This window comes from Amorphotheca resinae (assembly GCF_003019875.1).
Source record: "Amorphotheca resinae ATCC 22711 unplaced genomic scaffold M430scaffold_3, whole genome shotgun sequence".
In the NCBI taxonomy this organism is placed as follows: domain Eukaryota; kingdom Fungi; phylum Ascomycota; class Leotiomycetes; order Helotiales; family Amorphothecaceae; genus Amorphotheca; species Amorphotheca resinae.
Window position 1 is genome coordinate 2,331,784 of NW_020194473.1, and position 21,664 is coordinate 2,353,447.

Below are 21,664 nucleotides of genomic sequence, written 5' to 3' on the forward strand. Positions count from 1 at the left end.
CGCCCTTGTTCTTATCCTTCTCCTACTTGTCACTTTTTTATTAGTTTCTTCACCCTGAGCCCTTCCTCTCAGCTAAGTCCCATCTGTTCTTCTTGTAATATGTCCGCGTCCTCTCGAACATCAATACTGCGCTTCGCAAAACGCTTGTGGTACTCGATAACCTTATCTTCATATGACCCCATAGTATCTCCGAGGGCAGTCCCAAGAACCGGAGTAAGCTCGCGAAACTCAAAGATAGGGGCAGGTTTACTCGTTCCCAGGACTGTTTCCATCTTGCTACCGAAACTTCCAATCTGGCCGTGCCGCATTGTCTTGTCCATAAGCTTCACGAGATCCATTTGGGTAAGTGTCTTCTTGGTCGCCTTGTCGTACCCTTGCACGTAGTTCAGAAACTTCTCCACTTCCAAAGTTCCAGTCTTGAGATCTTCTGCTTTGCCGATCCAGTTGTCGTTGATTTTGGTTACTGTTCCGGGCTTCCATTTGAATGTTTGTTTAGCAAGCTTGGGACCTGCTCCAGACACTTTCTCGACAATATCATACAAGGATATCTTCTTGTCGGAAAGTTGGTTCTTCAGCTTCGGTTCGATAAACTGGGTGTACTGAGCAACAAAGTCGGTGCGAGGCATGATCGGAAGCAAACGCTTTGGACCTTCTTTGGGGTCACCGAAGTCGGCCAGAATACAATAAGATGTCAGGAGGGAGAAATAGCCAAGAAACTCGTCAGTAATGTCATTTGCTTTGATCTTGGAGAAAGACTTGAAATCATTCTTTGTGAGTATCTTGATCTTGCTCCCATACAGCGCCCCCATACTAGCTAGCGGATTATGGGTTTTGCTTTTCGTGTCGCTGAGAATCTCCTGAACAGCTCCCAAGGGCATCGCAGTCGTTACTTGTGGGCCGAAGGGAAATTTGGAAAGGTCCACTGGCACATTCTTTGGCCATTTGACTGACCATGGACCAAGGTTGTCAAAGCCTTTAATAGTAACTTTGCAGTCTTTGCCTGCGCATGGCGCCCAGCTTTCCTGTAGGAGAAGACGAATCAGCAATAAAGGCAATAGGAGGAGTAACAAGAGGGTTGAGTAAGAATACAAAGAATTTGAAAATCTCGTCTCCGATGCCTTTCATCTTATGGTCTCCAACTTTATTCTTGAGACCATCGACAACGGCCTCTGGCATGACTTGAAGTGGGCCAACCTCGGCAGTGAGCTCCCAGTTAGTCTTCGGCCCCCCCGCGAAGCCAGTAGGTATCATTTCGGCGCCCTTTATCTTCTCTCGTTTCTCTGCCGTTAATTTCTGCTTGCCTTCGATGACGATTTTCCCCATTTCAAGTTCAACGCCAATTCCTGGCGCATTGCCTGTACGCCGAGAAAGTCCATTGCCGAATAGCTGTTGCGGTAAGGCAGACGCTAGATCAAGGAAGATTGTGAGTGCAAAGAGCACCCAAAGGGTAGCGGTGGCTCCGAAGAGTTTCTGGCCTCGTATGTTAGAGAGCATCTCTATTGCTAGAGAGTAGGAGTATATAACAGAAGATTGGCTGAATAACTCGATAAAGTAAAGCAAGAAAGGTAGAGTTGTAGGCGTAATAAAAAAGTATAGTTATGAGAAGTTAAGAGAGGAGGCCATTAGAGGGCTATCTGAGGAGAATATCACAGTGCAAGTAGCACCGTTGCTTTACTCTCGCCGCTTACATAGAACTCTTGGTAAAGGTGAGATTTTGGGATTGACTACAAAGACAAAAGTGTAATCCTGCGAGGATGAAGGGCTTGTTTCTATGGGGAATCGAGGCAAGATAGAGGGAGCAATCGTATAAGTTTGTGGAAGGAGGAACATCTTATAATATTCCAGCTGTTTACTTGACAGCAGTGAAGACATTGCAGGGCCCTATTCTTGGACAGGATTGTCATTTCAAGACGGATCCAACTCTGGATGTGGCGGTACCAAGCCGCTAATCCATCCAGATGTATGGCACAGGATTTTATAGGGCGTCTCATTCTGCTTGGATCTTGTAAGTTGCTTAGCCCCGATAGGCTCAGCCTCATGAATCCATGTTGGTAACTGGACAGTTGAACGGCATAACTCGGCTTCTTAATCGGGTAACGTGTCCCGAACTCTCAAGTGGGCTGTCGCGCCTTAGGCCGCCAGGCCCAGACGACAACACCGTTGTATAAGATCATGTGATAACAGGGGCCGAGCGACAATCTACTGTCACTATTGCTTCTACTGCCACCGCTCCTAATATCATAACCACTCCTACCATCATCCTAACTCCTCTCAGCTCCTTCAAACCCTCGCTATGTCTCTGTCTTCTATACCAACACACAGGCCTTAGAGGGCATCGTCAGCTTGTAACCCTGCTCGCTAGTCGCTCACCATCATTTCTTTACCACGCGGTGATCAAGATGTCGGCTTCCCTCTTCTCGACCCTCCCGCCCGAAATCATTTGTCGGGTCTTCGAGTTTGCGGACGACTTCTCCGTGGTGGCCGCTCTTGCTCAAACGGCACGTATCTTCTACCACACCTGGCGAGAGAATCCGATTTCCATCTGCCAAGCCGTCGCCCCTCGTGTCTTCTCGAACCTCACCGACGCCGAGCGATTGCTTGACGTGCAGGAGGAAGCTGAAGCTGTGAACCAGTCGCAAGACAGCTGCAAGCAGAAGTCCATCATTCGAGCCAAGCGTCTCCTGTTCAACGCTCGCTGTGCCTCTGCTGCCGCTGAGAGCTGGGTGAGTCTCTGTCAGATCCACGAATGCTTTGACAGAGGAGAAGATCCGCACATGAGGCCATCTGAACTTGCACGTTTTGAACGTGCTTTCTATCGTGTCTGGACCATTGGGGTCATGGGAAGCGCTCCGCACCTACAGGACCAAGCATCGGCTTTTCTCGATCAGTGCAGTCCACGAGAGCTGTGCAGACTCGACGAACTGGGAACGTGGGCTACGTATTTTAACGAGAACGATTTCGGATCTTTGGGTCTTGACCTCCATGATGAAGTTTGGAAGACTGGTTGCGATCTAGTCTCGAAACGCTGGATGGCTTACCAGGAAGGGAGGCACGGGATAGCAGCCCCCGATTACACTCCTCTGAATTTCTTTGCCTTCTTTGACAATACTCAAAGATATCTCGACTTGATTCAAGACGAGTAAAGAAAGGGACTTTCGAATCCTTTGTTTACAGAGGTAGATAATACTTTCAACACTGGTTAGTATGATATTTCGATACGAGTCTCTCCCCACATTCCACAAGATCAAGCGAGCATCAACTCAAAATTTTACACCGGACATCATCATCACACCGCACTCCCCGAAATGGCCAAGGAATACATCCTCACTCTCTCACGCCCCGACTGGTCGGGCATGTCCACGCCGTCACTGGCTTCCTGGTGCAACATGATTTCAACATCGACTCACAGCAATTCGGCGACCCTTCCAAGAAATTTTTCATGCGCGTGCATTTCGCGGGCACTGATGTCACCGATCTGAAAGCTGCCTTCCAAGAGACGGCCGACGCAATGAACATGGAGTTCGATCTCCGAACCGTCGCGAAAGACTCGAGTTCTCATCATGGTCTCGAAGGTTGGACACTGCCTCAACGATCTTCTGTTCCGTCAACCCCAGCTAGGAATGGACATCCCTCTCATTATTTTCAATCATCCGGACTTCGCACCCCTCGCTGCGACATACAGCATCCCATTCCACCACCTCCCTGTGACGGCAGCAACCAAGGCCGAGCAAGATTGTGGACCTCGTCAAAGAGCACAAGATCGATCTCATTGTATTAGCTCGATACATGCAAGTCCTCTCACCGGCTCTGTATACTGCAATGTCTGGCAAGATCTGCTGTAGCGTTCCTGAAAGCACGTTCAGAACCTGGACCTCAATCTCTGTTTGCTAGCAAGAAGAATATTATTCTGTCTAGAAGCAAATTGTCGCCTCAAATGCGGCGGCACGGGCTGTGGTCGCTGGATTGTCGACACGATGCGATTCTGAACAGGCATATTTTGCAGGGTTGGGAGAGTGGAGCCATATCCTAGAACGAGGATCTTGAGCCGGTTTCCGCTGCTTTCAGCTTCGTCAACAAGCCTCTGGAAGAGGCCAAAGAAGTCTTCGGTCCATTTAGGCACGCTCTGATGGGCCTGGAAGATATCCTCTGCCTCCACAACGATGTAACATTTTGAAAGTCTTGAAAGGATTTGAAAGAGGAGAGAAATCCATTCTGCTTCCGTGTGATTTGACTGAAATTTGGTAACGTTGAGTTCCTCAGGGTAGCTACTCAGTAGCGTATGATCGTGTTGCAAGGCCTGGAATATGAGAGTCTTGATAAGACTCGTCATCGATGGAACGATACCAGGAGACCTGATCCACGAGAGGTTCCAGATGACACCACATCGCATTGACTGCAATAACTTCACTACATCCACGGCAAACTCCTTTGCGTTTGCTTCTGCGCGCGCGCCGACCTTAACAAGGAACAAGGCAGATCTTTCCCGTGAGACCCAGTTCCCGAGGCTTTTCACCAGTTCGACCGAGTCTCGAGAGGGTAGGTTTGGAATCTGAACTCGTTTTGCAAGCGACCGGGCCTTTTCAAGCGTCTCTTCTGGGCACGGGACAGGGTTCAGGACTTGAAGAATCCTGGAAAATTGTATATCGTGTATGGCCGGATTTACTTTCAGCACTTCGACGTGAATACTCTCAGTGATAGCTTTGTTTCCTAGATATTGTCAGCAAGGGACAAAAGGATTGGCATTGAATACTGACTGGTAGCCACCTCCAATATCGTACTCGTTGAGATATCGAGCTTTTCTTGGATATGGTTAAGCTGCACCTGCATCTCGAGGAGCTTGGAATCCCTTTGCCGCAACTGCTGGTCAAGACTTTGAATGGTGATATGAACATCCCGCAGCTCAGCGCGATTGGCCATGCCAGCAATGTCATTGACCATCTGAGCACAGAGTTTAACCTCATCAACCGTGTCTTGGTAGTGTAGTTCAAATGGCCGGAATATGGAGGAGACCGCCTTTCTAGCTGGACTCATGTTGTACCACTTCATTGCTTGCTGAAGAAACAGAAGTATGTGCGCATAAAGTCGCGAAATGGCATTCTTCATCGTGGGCGTTGGGTAGAGCTCAGCACTGAGCTTGACCTGCGGTAGGACATCTCCTATTTTGGCTATCGCTTTTGCAAGTTCGGTTACGAGTTTTGCGTGGTTGAGGATACCCTGGCACTTGGCGTTAGGGAAGCAGCGTTGACAGATTGGTGTTGTTGCGAAGCGCACGGCTATTCAACTTTGAATATCCGGATGCTAGTGTTCAATAAGCTGTGCAACAAATGGCAGCGAAAGCCATATTGTCATTAGACATAAATTTCCACGTACCATCAAAATGAATTTCAGAGTTCCCCATGCGAGAGAGACGTATTCTGGATGGTGTTGCGCTAACATGTCCAGGACTTGACCATAATACATGATCCTGCTCGAGAAAATTCGGAGCCATTTCCGCACCCTCCCATACTTTGTAGATGCATCATATCGTTCCCGAAGTGAGTCGACAACAGCCCTGATCTCGTTGATCGTCGTCTTGCTGTTGAGAAGTTCGCCAAGCTCGGGAGAGCCTCGAAGCTCTGTCTTGAGATACTCGCATGCGCTGAGGTACGCTTCGTGGGCTATATCTTGCGGACTGAGACAACAGTGTCAGCAAGCACTATCTTACGAAGGGCAAGGTTGGTTCTCGGTGCCGTTTCGCGTCACATTGGCTCATCTTACCTCGAGGGATCATGGCGAGGCTGGTACCACGATGTGATACTACTCGTATCCTGCGATGTATGCGCCAGTCTACGGGGGTTGGTCAAACCCGACATCACTTGAATATAATTCTGGAAAAAATGGAACCGATTCGATGTTGATGTCCTGAATTATCCTGGGTTAAATGGGTTTCCGAGCTCAAGGCTGAAGGCTGTCAAGAAAAGTGCTCAACGATTGTCGTTGTCGCTAAGGTATGCAGCGCATAGCCACACTCGTACAACATGTGAGCTTTTCACAACAATCAACCTCTTTCTCATCAAAATCCATCGCTCCTTGATCAACCAGCGCATCCGGGGACATTCTTCTCGTCATACCATATCCTCCAGGGGTAGGTAATTCTTTTCAACAATCACCTCAAAGTGTGCACTCTCGCTGACCTCTCAAAGAAACAGGCAATCCACGACAAAACCAGCGAGACGAGAACCAGAACTGGGTTTGCTGGATTTTGATTGGGGATAAGATACAGAAGTATGGATACCAGTATCCCACTTCGCAACCATACTCCGGCTTCCTTGCGCCAGAAAAGAGCAAGCCGGGCATCGATAGCTAAATCAGAGGGCGTAAACGATGACAACTTCAGAATAAGGAAGGGCAGAGCGAAATCGAAGGCAAAGGAAACGGCAGAAAAGCTTTTCCAACGCAAGTCTCGAGAGTCTATCCTCGGGAGTCAAGAGTTGAGCCACGAAGAAATGCAAAATACACGAAACTTGCGAGTACAAGGACTCCGGCCATCCGCTTCCGAAGCTGCAAGAGAGCAACTAGGAGATGAAGAACATAGTGCGGAATACCAACAACAATCAGGCATGTTGATACAGCGAAATCACCAAAGGCAGCAACAACAGCAACAGCAGCAGCAAGAGTCTATCCTCGGGGGTCAAGAGCGGAGCCACGAAGAAATGCAAGATACACGAAATTTGCGAGTAGATGAATTCTTCTGGCGGCGAATCGAAAAGGCAAGAGATGAACGACGTGCACAGGAATTCCGCCACATTAAAAAATCCGTTCTCCAATCCCTTGAGCAGGAGACGGGACCTCTGAGCGGCTGGCAAGCTGGAGTGCAGATACAGGAGCGGACTTTAATAGCCCAAATGTGAGTCGCGTGGAGTGTGCGAGTGTGCGAGTGGTTGGTTATTCTATAGTGTAGGGACTGACGTAATTCTTATCAGAATTGAAAATCTCCGACATGCGCCGAACCCTCCGGACTTGAATAAAAGGATTCAGATCGGTATCAGATTCGAGAAAGAAACATTCCACAAGTCGCCGAACAAAGTACGCCACTAGAAATATTATATAGTGAGATGCGTCTCTAACAAGAGTAGGACCAATACAGACATGAAATGCAGCTGAAGTTGGACCAACTTAGGGTAAGACGGATCAAAGGTCAAGCCAATATGGTGCTGCCTTACCATCAGCAGTTACAACAACAAGCCCAGGCTCACCTATTCATATCAAAATTTTCTCGGCCTGTTGAAGAGCCGAAATGCAAACTATTCATGACTTATACCATATCTCAAGATTTTACTACAGCAGATGATTTGCGGTCAAAGGATCGCCTATGTGCAATTAGGACTCGGGAACTGGAGATTATGTTGCGATAGAAAAGTTTGACCTGAAGAGGCATTGAAGATAAAGACCGATACCCATGTACTAATTCATAGTCAATTGTGGCATAGGTACTGTAATAGGGTGGGAGTCCTTGCTTATTAGTGGGTTGTATTTCTAAGAATAAAAGTGCCACTACTGTAGGGGATATATAGCTAAGCGAACCCTATCAAATAGTAGTAATATCATGTGACCATTTCCTATCGCTATAAGGTACCCCTAGACTTATAGTAAGTACTAGCGATTAATAAAAGAAGAGTAAACTATTCTAGTAACCTGTATACATTTCTATAATAGCACTTTACTAGCTAATTCTAGTACTTATAATCTCTTATCTGTCTACTATAGTAGTTACTTATCTAAACTTAGAAGCTAAAGGGGTTAGTAAGATCTAAGTATCGCGTCCCTAGTCTACTAGTAAACTTTATAGTAGTTAGGTTAATATTAAGTACTACTATCCTTATATTATAGGTCTAGTTAGTATTAATAAAGAACCTTGTTATACCTACTTAATTAGTCCTAGGTATATATACTTTTAGATTATCTAAATAGTATTTCTTAACTTAACTATTACTATATATGTTTGTTACTTTTATAGATATATTAGATATTATTCTAGTTAGAAGCCTAGAGCCTATCTATTATATCTCTAATTTACGTCCCTTCTCTTTGTCTAGCTAATAATTACGTATAAAGACTAGATCTCCTTATAATAGTTTAAGGAACCTAAGACTCTTTATATTCTTTAACTTTAAGTAAGTATATACGATTAATACTACTACTTAGTCTCTTAGCTCTTTACGTTTCTCTTAAAGGAATAACTAATACTCTCTTAGAACTACTAATAACACGATAATATCTAATTAGTAATCCTAGTTAACTTACTAAGGTTATTAACAATTAGCTTAGTTAGTCGTATTTTTAGCCTTATGCCTACTATTATTAAGAGCTACTAGTTAATTAATTTCTAGTATCTAGAGCTATATTAAGATATATCTAAGTATTATTTTAGCTAGAGAAAAGGAATACGTCTTAACTAGCCTAGTATTAATTACTAGAGAGATTTCCTCTAAGGTAAAGGGCTATATTAGTACTAACTAAGGCCCTTTCTTAATAACCTATTTCTTAAGCTATACTAAAACTAACTAAACGTATCGCTTAATTAAGCTAACTAACTATAGATAAGTAATAGGTATATAGTCTATAAATAATCTATAAAATTTAAATAAAGTATAAGTCTTAACTATAGTAAAATAACTTCTATTATCTAAGTATACTCTTTTTAGCTACCTAAATATTAGTACTAAATAGTTAACCTAGAAATTAATTACTATAACTAAGTCTACTATTATATAAGCCTTAATAAATACTATTTTAGTAAAGTAATACATGACTAGTAGTATATATTTCTTACTATTCTCTTTTACTAGGTTAATAAGTCTAAGAAAATCTATACTTACTATTAACTAAGGCTTAAAATAGATAATTAGTTTAATGTTATAGCTCTTATAACGTAGTCTTATTCTTTAATATACCTTATAAGTAGCTAACTAGTTTTTAATATCTTAGGTATACGTTAGCTAAAAGAATTAGCCTTATAGATTATATAGAGTTAAAGTACTTATATAGTAACTATAAGTATTATACGCCTATTTTATTACCTTACTTATTTTGTCTTTTAGAATACATTTTACTAGGTAATAGGTTACCTACTCCTTATATATAAGATAAGATCCCTAGATATAGTAACTAATCGCCCTTCTCTTTACTTACTTTCTTTATAACCTTAATATATATATAATTCTTACGTCCCTTACTAAAAGATACTCTAATATAAGACTATATACCTTATAATTCTTTAGTAGCCTATACTAGTTATATTCTAACCTCTTAGATATTAGTATAGTTATTAGTACTATAAATACTATATATTCTATATTATACTAGACTAGTTTATCTTAAAGTACTTTAGGTAATCTAGACAGCTTATCTATAATTTATACTAAATTTAATTTTCTAGGCTTATAGTAAACTTTAATGTTATATTTAGTTAGTTAATCTATTTATTGTACTATTTTCTTATATAAGTCTAGACTATTCTATAAGGTTAATATTAATACTATATAGTCTATATAAACCTTAGTTAGATAAGGACTTCTTATAATAACTTATCTAACCTCTACTAAGTTTCTTACGACTACTAAGGCTTCTTACTTAGTAGTTATATACCTAGTCTTAACGTCTAAAAGTTTAAAAGATATAAACATAAGGATATATATCTAGTCTTTAATAGTTCTAGTTACTTCTGTCTTTACTAGGGCATCTACTAGCTAAAACAAGATCCTTCTTAATCCTCTCTTACTTATATCTTTATACAAGTAGTACTACTTTATAAGATTAGAGCCTACTATAGTATTATTAATAATATAATCTTTAATATACTAGAAAGATTAGTCTTGTACTTTACCTTATTAAAACAGTTTTTCTACTTATTCTTTTCTTAATAATTCCTTTCTAGTCTTTAAGGGTATAGTAACCTAATACTAGTATAATTCCTTAAGAATAAAAACATAGTTAGCTTGTCTTAGTATAAAAATACGTAGAAATAGTATAATCTATATAAAATCGTCTATCTCTTATTAATAAGTTAAAGTAGGCTATAGTACTATATAGTTCTTATACCTTAATAATAGTCGTAATCTTATTAAGCTAGCTAAGAATCTAATTATATTAATAGAACTAAAGAAGAAATACGACTTTAAAAGTAAGAGGAAAAGAAGACTAAATACTACTTATAAGAAGTATTAATTATATAAGAACTAGAACATCTCTTTAAAGCTAGTTATAGTACTAATATAGTTATCTATAAATAGAGTAAACCTTATATTACTATAGTCTCTAATTAATATAGGTATTATAAGATAAGTGTTAGTCTTAAAGAGTAGTCTAAAAACTAAATCTATAAACTAACTATAAGTATAAAGCGTACTCTTTAATCCTTAGCCTATTTACCTAAACAGATATTAGCTATTTAGTACTATTATTACTACCTTATATTTATTACCTAGTCTTATTAGTACTACTTAATAACTATTTATTATATCTAATAAGAAAAACACTATAAACTTAGGCTTAACTAGAGTATCTAAGACTTCTTTAATACTATACATAAGGTAGACTAGTTTAATAGTTAAAGTATTAACTAGTATAAAGTTATAGACTACTTAGAATTAGTTAGATCTCTTTTTCTTTAGTAAGAATAAAGTTTTTATCTCTTATAGACTTAATCTCTTTACTAAAATACTAGCTTCTTTTATTTTAGGGAATACCTTTACTACAAATTCTCTTTCTTACTAAGTATATTACTTAGGTTTGTCGACTATTAGTATTACGCCTAAGATAAGGTTAATAGTATGTTTAATTAAGTTAGTAGCTTTTATATTCTATATCTATATTATAAAGTAATTCTTTTATATATATAGTAATCTCTTAGTCTTTACTATTTTGTCCTTTATATTTATAACATTACTAATATTAATTCTAATCCTATTAAACTATTTGTTAATATACTATTATAAGGCGTCTAACATTAGTCTAGGTATAAGTCTTTTATTAACTAAAAAGCCGGATACTACTTCTTATAAGATAGGTCGATTTACTAAGGTTAAGTAGCTATATAAAGGTAGTTATAATAAAAATAGTATGTTTAGATCTTAATTCTCTAGAGCTTGTCTAATAGATAATATTATTATTATTATTATTCTTACTCTTTATACCTACTATATACAGAACCTCTATACTACATTAATTACGTAGTAAAACCGTACTAAAGCTAGGTAAAAACCTATATACTACTACTTACGTTTATACTATTATAGTACTACTAAGGCACTAGGTCCTTATTACTACTCTACTAAAACTTAACCTTCTAGCCTAGTAATACTAACTATACTAACAAGACACTAGTAAGGCGCTAGTAAGGCGCTAGCTACTAGCTAGGGCTACTCCTTCTCTTATAACTCTTTTACTAGGTAATACTTAGCTAGATAAAACTATAAGAATTAGCTAGTAGATAGTAGCTAACAGATTAGTATACGTACGCTCTTACCTCTCTTTATTGTTACTATAAAGTCGTAGAATGTCTATAGTACTCTTAGGTAGAGCGCTTACTATAAGGCCTACTACTATTAATCTAACTACTAGTAGTTAAGGACTAGGTAAGCTACTATCTCTAGAGCCTTACTATAAGGGTACTAGAGGGTTACTACCTCTAGTACTCTACGCTTAAAAAGAAAAGCCTAAAGTCTAACTTTACTAGTATAGATCTATATTAAAAGAGAGCTCTTATACTTATAAAGGAGTAAGTACTTCTTAAGGGCATCTGTTAAGAGGGCAGGTAGCGCGGCCGGGGTAGTGCCCTAGTGGTATACTAGTAAGCTATTGTGTTAAGACTACTGTACCTTCTAGTTCTCTTATAAGGTCTCCTCTAGAGAGGAGTCCCTGTACTAGTCCTTTGCCTACACGGCTCGGCCTGCCCTATATTCAAGTAACGTATAAGGTAGCGCTACAGTAGTGCCGTGGTCTAATAGATAATAATATATACATAATAATATTAATATAGTTAGGATTTAAATAAACAGATATAAGGTTAATATAAGTAGACATGTCGCTATACTAGTAAAGAGTCTACTCTCTTACTAATACATACCTTTTCCTGCCTAATATACTACTTAGTTAAACGTCTTAACTTCTTATAGTAGCTAATTTATATCTTTCTTAGTATCTTTATTAAAGCTAGTATTATTATTGTTATTAGTATCGTTAGAGTCCTTAACTAGAGTAGTATTACTTGTCGCCTTTAATTTCTACTAATTAATAGTAATATAAGGAGTTAAGGCTATTAATACTAGTACATCTATAATTAGGCTACTTTATCCTTATATATATAGAGTTCTCTTCTTATAATCTTTAATAGCTCTAACTAGAGCTATCTAGTGTCTAGATAGTAAGATGTTATAAGAGTCGTTAATACTTATAACAAACGTATAAAGAAACGTTCTAATGTCTTTTACTATTACCTCTAGGTTTATATATTTAGTAATAGCGATTTTCTAACTATCTGTTATAGTAGAGTAAGCGACGCTGTACACAGCGTACAGGACACAGTACACAGCGTACAGAAAGAAAAGAGCGTAGCGCGTATAGTCTATAAATAGCCTATATCTTAAGAAACAAGATAATTATAGAATTTAACACATATAAAACGTACTATAAGTAGTGATTCTACGTAATAACCGTAACATCTAGTAGTAATACTACTAAGACTAGCCCTGTCGCTTAACAGGCGTACTAGCAACACTACATGTCGTACTAGTAGCCTAGCTATACTATTAAGGATTAAGGACCTCTATTAAATCAGATTATTAAGAAACACGTAACTACTAAACCTGTATATTATTAGGGATTATTACAGAATTACTAAACCGGTTAGACAATACGATTATTAACTTATTAAGATAATTAAGTAATCGTTAATATACGCTAGACGTCTATAGTACTATTATATATACTACTAATTTAACGAATTAGAACTATATAATAGTATACTATAGTTAGCAAAGAAACCGTCCTTCTTACTAGACAGATTAAGAAGTTTATAGAGGTAAGCGACTCTTTTATAAAACGAGTCCTAGCCTTAATACAACAAATCGTTAATTACGTTCTTAAATCTATTAAGGACGACTTAATAGTAGTATATCTTAACAAGTAGGTAATAGATAGACTAACACTACGTTAAGTAGTTAAATATTTTAATAACGTAACAATAAACATTATAGTAGAATTAAACATTAAACACTATAGTAGTACGTCGACAACAGCTTTATTACAAGCCTAGTTAAGAGAGCCTCTCTTAAGAATTAAGGAAGAAATAGCTTTAGGTTTAGGAATAAATAAAGGTATACTACTAGCTAGCCTATTAAAGGTAGATTAGAAAGCGATCACTTAACAGGTTATACGTCTTCTTAGTAATTAGAATTAAAGAGGTAATAATAACAATAATAACAATAGAAGGGCCCTTACTACTAACACTAATACTAATGCCTAGTACCTAACTACTAAGGTAATAGGATTGTTTAACTTGTTATTTAATAGTAAGGGTACTAAGTTAGGAATCGTTTAATAAGAAAAGTATATAATATATATAGACGTTTACCTTTATATAGACTAACTCTAATACCTTATAAAGTAATACTTAGAGAAGGTAGTACGTAATATATAGACAACCTGTTTATAAGGTAAAGCGCTACTATAGTATTTTATAGAGCTTATAGAACTTAAGAGAAAGTTTCTAATAGACGTAAGTATAGACAAGATCTTTAAAGAAATAAACTAACGCTTTTAAGAACGACCTAAGGTTACGCGCGCTACATTAAATATAAAAAGATTTATAATAGTAGATTTATAAGATAGTAAGTTAATACGCGCCTTTTTAATATAAATGTTTTGTTTAGTACGATTATTAAGAAGTAAGTTAACCTTCTAGAACCTCTTGTTAGTATAGATAGCGCTTAATCTATAGATCTAGTTACACGTATCTTACCTTATAAAGAACATATTAATTAAGAGATTTTATAAGAAGATAGACTTAAAGACAGTAGTATTAGTTAACTTTATAAGTAGAGTATAGTAGCTACCTATAAACTAGTATATAAATAAAGGTAGGCCCTTGTTTTGTCTATATAACCCTAGACCTATAGCCTTATACCCTTAGGCCTAGCGTTTATACTAGCTGTACTAGTACTTATTATAGTAGAGTCTATAATAGCCTTAATAACTATAGTAATTACAGGTATTATAGCCTGTATAGCGACTACTGTTCTAGTCTAGCGGCTCTTACAAAAATAAGTAGAATTAGGACAACTTATAAGGTAGATTTACTAGGAACAATAGCTTTAGTAAGGGCTAGAATAAGAATAACACGGCTAACTATTAAAGTTAGACCCTATATTAGAATTAACCTCCTAGATAACATAGACAGCTATAGATAACTATAGGAAACGCTTACGTAAGGAATAGTAACGAGTATTAATACTAACTATAACTAGTATAGGCTTATTAGGCTATAGCTAAAGACATACTAAAAGATAAGTATATAAGAGCTAAAGCGTATTATATATAAGACGATTTATAAGCTAATATAGTTAAGCCGCTACCTAGTTTTATAGAACAGGATTTTATAAACATATATTACGTATAAGAGGACGAGTTTTACAACGATCTAATTATAAACTTTATAGAGGTTAATTTTACTAAAGTAGATAGCCCTTAACACTAATATAAGAAGTATAAAGAACGATTTAAAAGTGCTAACAAACTCTTTATATACCTTAAAAAGGCCTATAAGGTTACCTAAGTAAGAACAAGTAGTAGTAAGTCTATAGTAGTAGTAAACTCTATAGAGCCTATAGTAGTCTTAAATTCTATAAAAGTAATAGCGTCTTTAACGATCTTTATACTTAATAATAGTATAGAGTACGGCTTTTAATTATAGTACTACGTAATAATTAAGTTAGTATTTAGAAGTATAATAGTAAACTAAGTCTAGGGATACCTTAATATAGGATTAATACTAAGTATAGCTAGTAAAGTATAGCTATATAAATAGTATAGTGACATTTAGGTTTAAATATAGGTAAAGCTAATTAGTATTAGAGGAGTAGGTACTAATAAGATATAGTCTATAGAATACGTTATAGTAGACATGTTCTTACTAGGAACTAAGACTAGTAAGACGGCCTAGGTAGTAATATTACGTAAAATATACCTTATTAACACTCTTTTTATAAACCTTATTATTAGTATAGATATTATCGGCCCTAAACGTATTAATATTTTAGTATTAGACAAAAGGGCACTTGTACGCTTATATAGCGTTATAATTAATATTAACGTCTTACTAAAGGAGAGACACTAGATACCTATAGTAGCTAAAGAGGGCACTACTATCCTACTATATACTATAGTAACTATACTAGTAGTATATAATATAAAGAAAAGTAGTTAGGACATACTGTTTAAACCTAGCGACTCTTAAGTTAGCTTGTTTACGTATCTTATAGACTAGTAGTTAATATTAGTTATAGTAAGAAACGACATAAATAAACTAGTCTAAGTCTAGAAGGACGTAAAGCTTAGAGACCTTATTAAGTTTAATTATAAGGACTACTTTTAATTATTAGACGACATAGCCGACTTATAAGACCTTGTATTACAAACACTATAGAGAGAGAGACTAAGACTCGTCCTAGACATAACTTTTATAAAAACAAAGTACTTGTATAGTATAACTATATACGGCCCTCTAGATTAAGTTAAACAGCTTTCTTAGTTAATAAATAAGTTCTTAGACAGCCTTTAGAATAACAAAGGATTTATTAATATACCTAAAGATTACTAGATAAAGGTAGAGCTTTAATAAGACTAGTAAGACAGAATGTTAAGTAAGGCTAAAGTATACTCTTTAAGAGTTAAGGATCGTAAGGTACTAGAATCTATATTTAATAAGTTAATTAACTAAGGGCGCTTAGAAAAGACGTTATACTTAATACCTTTCTCTTACCTAGTGTTTATAGTTTAGCGTATAATACTAAATAGTAAACGTAAAGAAAGAGTAGTTATTAATATTAGAGGATTAAACTAGTTAGTCGTACTAGACGCCTACCTAATACTAACCTAAGAAGATATCCTTTAAATGATTTAAGGCTATAGGTTTATTATAGTAATAGATGTATTAAGTTATTTTTACTAATAGAGGTCTTATCTAAAGACTTGTCGCTACTTTATAGTCGTAACGTATATAAGTTAACATACCTTTAACTATACTCTTATAGGTTTTAAGAACACGCTATTATATACTTAACGCTAAATTAACGTATTAATAGCGCGACTAAGAGCTTTTATAAGAGTATTTGTAGATAACGTAGTAATAGTAAGTAAAACGCTTGCTAAGTATATTAAGTACTTATAGCAGGTCTTTATATGTTTTATAAAGGCAAACATTACGCTTAAAAGGCTAAAATACTTTATAGTATTCCCTTTAGTTATTATTCTAAGACAAAAGGTAGATACGTTTAGCTTATTAACTATAAAAGAACGATTAGCGGCTATCGTAAAACTAATGTTCCTAAAGACACTATAATAGCTTAAACGATACCTTAGGATAGTAGGTTAGTTATATAATAAGGTACCTTAATTTACGTAAATTATAAAGCCGCTATAAGTACATAAAACTAAGCTACTTAAGAGGGCACTAGTAAAGAAAAGAGCCTGTTAAACGTTTATAGTAAAAGAGGTATTTGTGTATCTAACTAGAGTAGAGAGAGCTACGTTTACTAAGCTTTAAAAGGAGCTAACAAACCCTTAGGTCTTAATATACTTTAATGTAAAAAGACAGTTCTTTATTAACTTTAACGTCTTAAAACAAAGGGGTATTAGTATAGTAGTATACTACGTATAGGGCGATCTAGTTCTATAAAAAGGTAAATACCTAGTAAAGACAAAAGTATAGCCTATAATGTTTTTATTATAAACTGTACGTAGCCTAGAGACAAGATACTAGCCTACTAAGCTTAAAATGTATAGAGTAGTATAGACAGTATAGAAACTTACAAGGTTTATTAAGGGTTTAAAGGTATAGCCTATTATTATGTTTATAGACTATAGCGCTCTATATAATATTTTAAAGTAATTAGATATTATAATAATAACGTTAACGTAAAAGCTAAACTTACGGCTAGTACTAGCTAGCGAGTACCTATCTTAGTTTAACCTAGATGTATGTTATAAGCCGGGTAAAGTAAACATTATACTAGATGTACTATTACGCCTGTCTACTATAGCTAAAGATAGAGATAAGGGCGGTAGTAACGAACTAGGTAAGCTAGACGTACTATTAGAGACGTACTACTATATAGTAACGTTAGTTAAGATAGACCCTACATTTAAGAAATTAATCGTAGACGGCTATAAGGCTAACCTAAAATTATTAAAAGTAACTAATATAGTTATAGAGAACTTAAAGCTTAGAGATAATATAGTATTTTTACCTTTTAATTATATAAAAGACAGCTTACTCTTTTATAAGAGTAGTAATAGCTACTTAAGGAGGCTGTATATACTGTAATCTTATGTTAAGGAAGTATTTATAATAGTATATAAGTATAGCTACCTTAGGTATAACAAGATGTTAGAGATAATATCTACGAACTTTTATATCTTATAATTATTAAAGTACTTATATACCTTTCTACGTTACTACCTAGAATGTTAAGTATATAAGACGACTAGGTACAAGCCTTATAGTACGCTATAACTAATCCTTATACTACCGGCCTTATTCTATATAATAACTATAGATTTTATAGTCGGCTTACCTTAGTTAAAGGAGGGGTTTAACGTACTTCTTAACTTAATAAACAAATTAATAAAGAAATTAGTAATAATACCTAGAAAATTAACTTAGATAGTAGTATAGTAAGGCGCTATAGTTATTAGACGATTACTAGATTTAGACTAAGGCCTTCTTAAGATGTTTATTATAGATAGAGGTCTATAGTTCTTAGCTTGTCTATAGGTAGTAATATTTATATACTTAGGCGTTAGATTACTATACTTAATAGCGTACTACCTATAGAGCGATAGCTAGAGTAAACAAACTAATTAAACGATTAAAATAGCGCTTAGATACTATCTTTACACTCTTAAAGACAACTCTCTCTAGCTAAAAGCTCTACTAGAGCTATAATTCTATTTAAATAATACGCTCTCTATAAGTATAAGTAAGTTACTAAACAAGGTACTATATAGCTTTATACTAAATAATGTAATAAAGCTAGTAAGAGGCTAGAAGACAGTTATAGTAGTACCTTACATAAGAATTAAGATTATAGACACGTTAGATCTTATAGTAGTATCTACTAAATACTACTATAATAAGAAGCGTAAACTAATATTCTTTAATAATATAATAACATATACAAACACGTTAGTATTTAGGAAACTTTACAACAGTCGCCTACGCCTCTAACTGCCTTAAAAACTTAAAAACAAACGATAGAATCAAAATTAGTACCCTTAGATACCCTCTAGAGTACTAGCAGACTATAAGTAAGCTTATAGTAACGGATAGTAGGTATACTAGACTCGAACAGAGCTAGTACTACCTACTTGTAAGAAGGAGCTAATACTCTTATTCCTTAATAGAAAGCTATAGTAAGGAGCTAGTAAGTAGTAAGAGCGGTATAGACAATAAAACAAAGTTAATCCTATAACGAATTAAGGCCTACATAATACTAGGTAAAGAAGATAAGGCGTCGCGCCTCTTTCACGACCTTATCGCGATAACGATAGTAGTAGTAGAGCTAAAGGTAGTAAATACAAAGACCTTTTTATATACCTCTAAGACCCTCTCTAATAACGACCTAGTAACGATTAAGTAATTAAGAACGATATTAAAAGAGGCCTTCTAAAGGCTAATAGCTATAGTAGCCCTTTAGGCTACGTACGCGTTAGTAGTAGGCTAGTGCCTAACAGGAGTATAAGTAATACTAGAGAGATAGATTAAGGAGCTAAGGATTAGAGTAGATAGACAGATAGAGGACCTAGTACGTTATAGCGCTATTAAAGTAGTAATAGTAGCTAATATAGTAATTAGAGGCGCTAAAGTAGTAGCGACCTACTAGCTTTTTAGTAGCGACACTATCCTTACCTTTAAGAAGGCTATACTAAAGACTATAATCTAAGATTAGGGCTAGGTATAAAGGGTATTTAGGCCTACGGCCTAGCTCTATAAGAGTAAGTTTATAGTAATTACAAAAGGCCTACTAGTAGACTAGGTTATATAAGTAGAATTAGAAGCGTTACTAGTAAAGATCTAAGCCTATACACTACATATTATAAAGGTTAAAGTCAAGCCTATTAAGGCCTTTATAACAAAGTTTATAACAATAGTACTATACTTTTAGAGCGCTAACGCGACGACGCGCTTATATAAATAAGGGCTAATCTAGTAAGCCTAGATCTTTAACTATAAGCTATATTTAGCCGACCTACAAATCTAAAGATACTTTTAGTACTACTAGTTTAGCTATATTAGGTAGTTCTATAAGAACTAGGCCTAGTATAGCTACTATATAAGAGCGGCACACTCTTAGAGTAAAGAGGAGTACCCTTAACTTAATAGTAGAAAGAGATACATTAACTATAGTAGACTATATATAGTATAAGACTATTAGTGTCTTAAGGCCCTTAAGGTAAAGGAGTAAGTATATACTACATATTAGTAGAGACCTAGACAGTTTAAGGTATTAAAGAGTAGCTTTACTAGCTAAGTACTTAGCGTTACGCTAGTGTCCTTATAAGATAGCGACAACGGCTACTAGGTTATAGTACCTAAGAGACTATAGATAGGTAATAACAAGAAGCCTATAGTAAGGACTCTAGTAAGGCGTAGGCGCCTCTTTATTAAGGCGCTAGACATAGTAACAGTTAGGAGCTACGACATTATAGAAATGTTAAGCTAAGGAACTAGCTAGGGGTCTAGCGACCCCTTTATAACGTAAGACTTATAGATCCTAGACTCTTAGTAATAAAATTAATAATAGTATACTAGAATACTATAAGAAAGAATAGCTTTACCTTAATAGTACTTTATAATAGCTATAAAGCTAACGTTATAGTAATCTAGAAGCTATAGTATAACAAATAGACAAGGATAGTCTACTACCTAGCGTAAGTAAAGTACTAGTAGGTCTATAAGGGTAAAGGCCGTATAGTTATTTATGTTTATAAGTAGTACTTACCTTTTACCTAAGTAGTAAAGACTAACGTCAACTAGTATTACGTTACTTTATAAGGTATTACTATCTAGTTAATATACTCGCTAATTCCTAACTCTCTAGGCTAGACTAGCCCTCTCTAGCGGCTTACTAGAGAGGACCTAAAGGGGCTATAGATCGTTATAAGTAACATAAACCTTTACTACTTACTCTAAGACAGAGCTAGTAAGACTACCCCTAAATTAGAGACCCTCTTTTATCTAGCCTATAGGTAGTAGCTCTTACTATATATACTATAAGAAGAGCTAACCTAAAAGAGACATAGTAAATAAGACTTAACGATTAATTACGCGTAGGCTATAGTAACGCTCTAGTATACCTACTAAAGTAACCTAGGGTACAAGGGATCTAACTACTACGCCTAGCTAATTAAGGTTACTACCTAAGTAAGGGATTACTATAAGAAAGCTATAGAGGCGCTAGGGTAGAGCTAGACTCTAATAGACTAAGAGCTAGTAGTGATTAAGGCTAAGAGGCTCTACCTTCTCTCTAAGCCGCTAGACATACCTTATAAGGTTAATAAGGTAGTTAACTTACTTACCTCTTAGCTTATACGTATTATAGACTTATCTACCTTAAGAAAGAAGGTTAGCTAAGAGTGTACTAAACCCTAGTAAAGTAGTAAGGTCCTTAAGGCTATCTAGAAAACATAGGTAGTACGCTATTAATATACTACTACCTTAACTAAACTTTACTAGCGTAACCTCTAGTAGGCTAATACTTACTAACTCTAGACGATCTAAGATATAAAGACTAAGAGCTAGTATAGTACCCTTACTACTACCTTAAAAGACTAATAAAAGCTCTAGAGTCTTAAAAGGTAGGCTAGGCTCTATAGCTACGTGCTCCTAGAACTAGCCTTACTCTCTCTTCTTTAAGGCACTAATAAGGAGGTACTAGCTATAAGCTACTATAATAAGGTAATAGTGTTAGGCTAGTAGTTCTTTCTAGAATTAGTAGCTAATCTTAGTAACGTCGTTCTAGACCTTTAGGACAAGTAGTACTAGTAGTTTACTATTAATAACACTATAATAAAGGCAGACATTACTAACGTTCTCTAAAAGACAGGTACTTAAAAGGCGCTAAGACCTAACCTACTACTTACTAGCTTTCTTAAGGTATACAGGCGCCCCTTAGCTAAGCTCCTTATAGTAGTAGTAACTATAAGCCTCTAGCTAAGGTACGTCTTAGTATAGTTTAAAGTAGTAAAGGTAGTAGTACTATATAAGCCTAGAAAGACCCTTAAACAGTAGTAAACCACTAGGGCCTATAGGCTAATATTACTCTTAAGTATAATAGGTAAAGTAATTAAGTTAGTAATTAGCCGGCGCTTTACTAACGCTATAGAGTTATAAGGGCTCTTCTTAAAA

The 21,664-nt window shown here is 36.1% G+C and overlaps 5 protein-coding genes across 5 annotated transcripts; 3 read left to right on the forward strand and 2 right to left on the reverse strand.

Moving 5' to 3' along the window:
* Positions 1-68: 68 nt before the first annotated feature.
* On the reverse strand, positions 69-1,494 carry M430DRAFT_17361 (hypothetical protein; the record flags this gene model as incomplete). Its single annotated transcript, XM_024863651.1, has 2 exons — positions 69-1,022; positions 1,090-1,494. 2 exons carry the CDS (start codon positions 1,492-1,494, stop codon positions 69-71), a joined length of 1,359 nt encoding a protein of 452 aa, XP_024723484.1.
* A 689-nt stretch (positions 1,495-2,183) lies between these two features.
* M430DRAFT_217191 (hypothetical protein) lies at positions 2,184-3,291 on the forward strand. The gene has a single exon (XM_024864559.1). It carries the CDS (start codon positions 2,400-2,402, stop codon positions 3,141-3,143), a length of 744 nt encoding a protein of 247 aa, XP_024723485.1. The 5' UTR covers positions 2,184-2,399; the 3' UTR covers positions 3,144-3,291.
* M430DRAFT_274031 (hypothetical protein) lies at positions 3,292-3,834 on the forward strand (the record flags this gene model as incomplete). Its single annotated transcript, XM_024865600.1, has 1 exon — positions 3,292-3,834. A coding segment is annotated over one exon (487 nt), but the record flags the coding sequence as incomplete, so codon positions are not given.
* A 25-nt stretch (positions 3,835-3,859) lies between these two features.
* M430DRAFT_65050 (hypothetical protein) lies at positions 3,860-5,917 on the reverse strand (the record flags this gene model as incomplete). The annotated part of the gene is made up of 4 exons (XM_024869145.1): positions 5,758-5,917; positions 5,371-5,671; positions 4,755-5,214; positions 3,860-4,707 (listed from the first exon to the last, which is right to left on the reverse strand). The coding sequence occupies exons 1-4, from the start codon at positions 5,850-5,852 to the stop codon at positions 3,860-3,862; spliced, it is 1,704 nt and encodes a 567-aa protein (XP_024723487.1). The 5' UTR covers positions 5,853-5,917.
* Positions 5,918-6,266: 349 nt separating this feature from the next.
* Positions 6,267-7,394, forward strand: M430DRAFT_17364 (hypothetical protein; the record flags this gene model as incomplete). Its single annotated transcript, XM_024863652.1, has 3 exons — positions 6,267-6,886; positions 6,963-7,065; positions 7,116-7,394. 3 exons carry the CDS (start codon positions 6,267-6,269, stop codon positions 7,392-7,394), a joined length of 1,002 nt encoding a protein of 333 aa, XP_024723488.1.
* Positions 7,395-21,664: the final 14,270 nt, after the last annotated feature.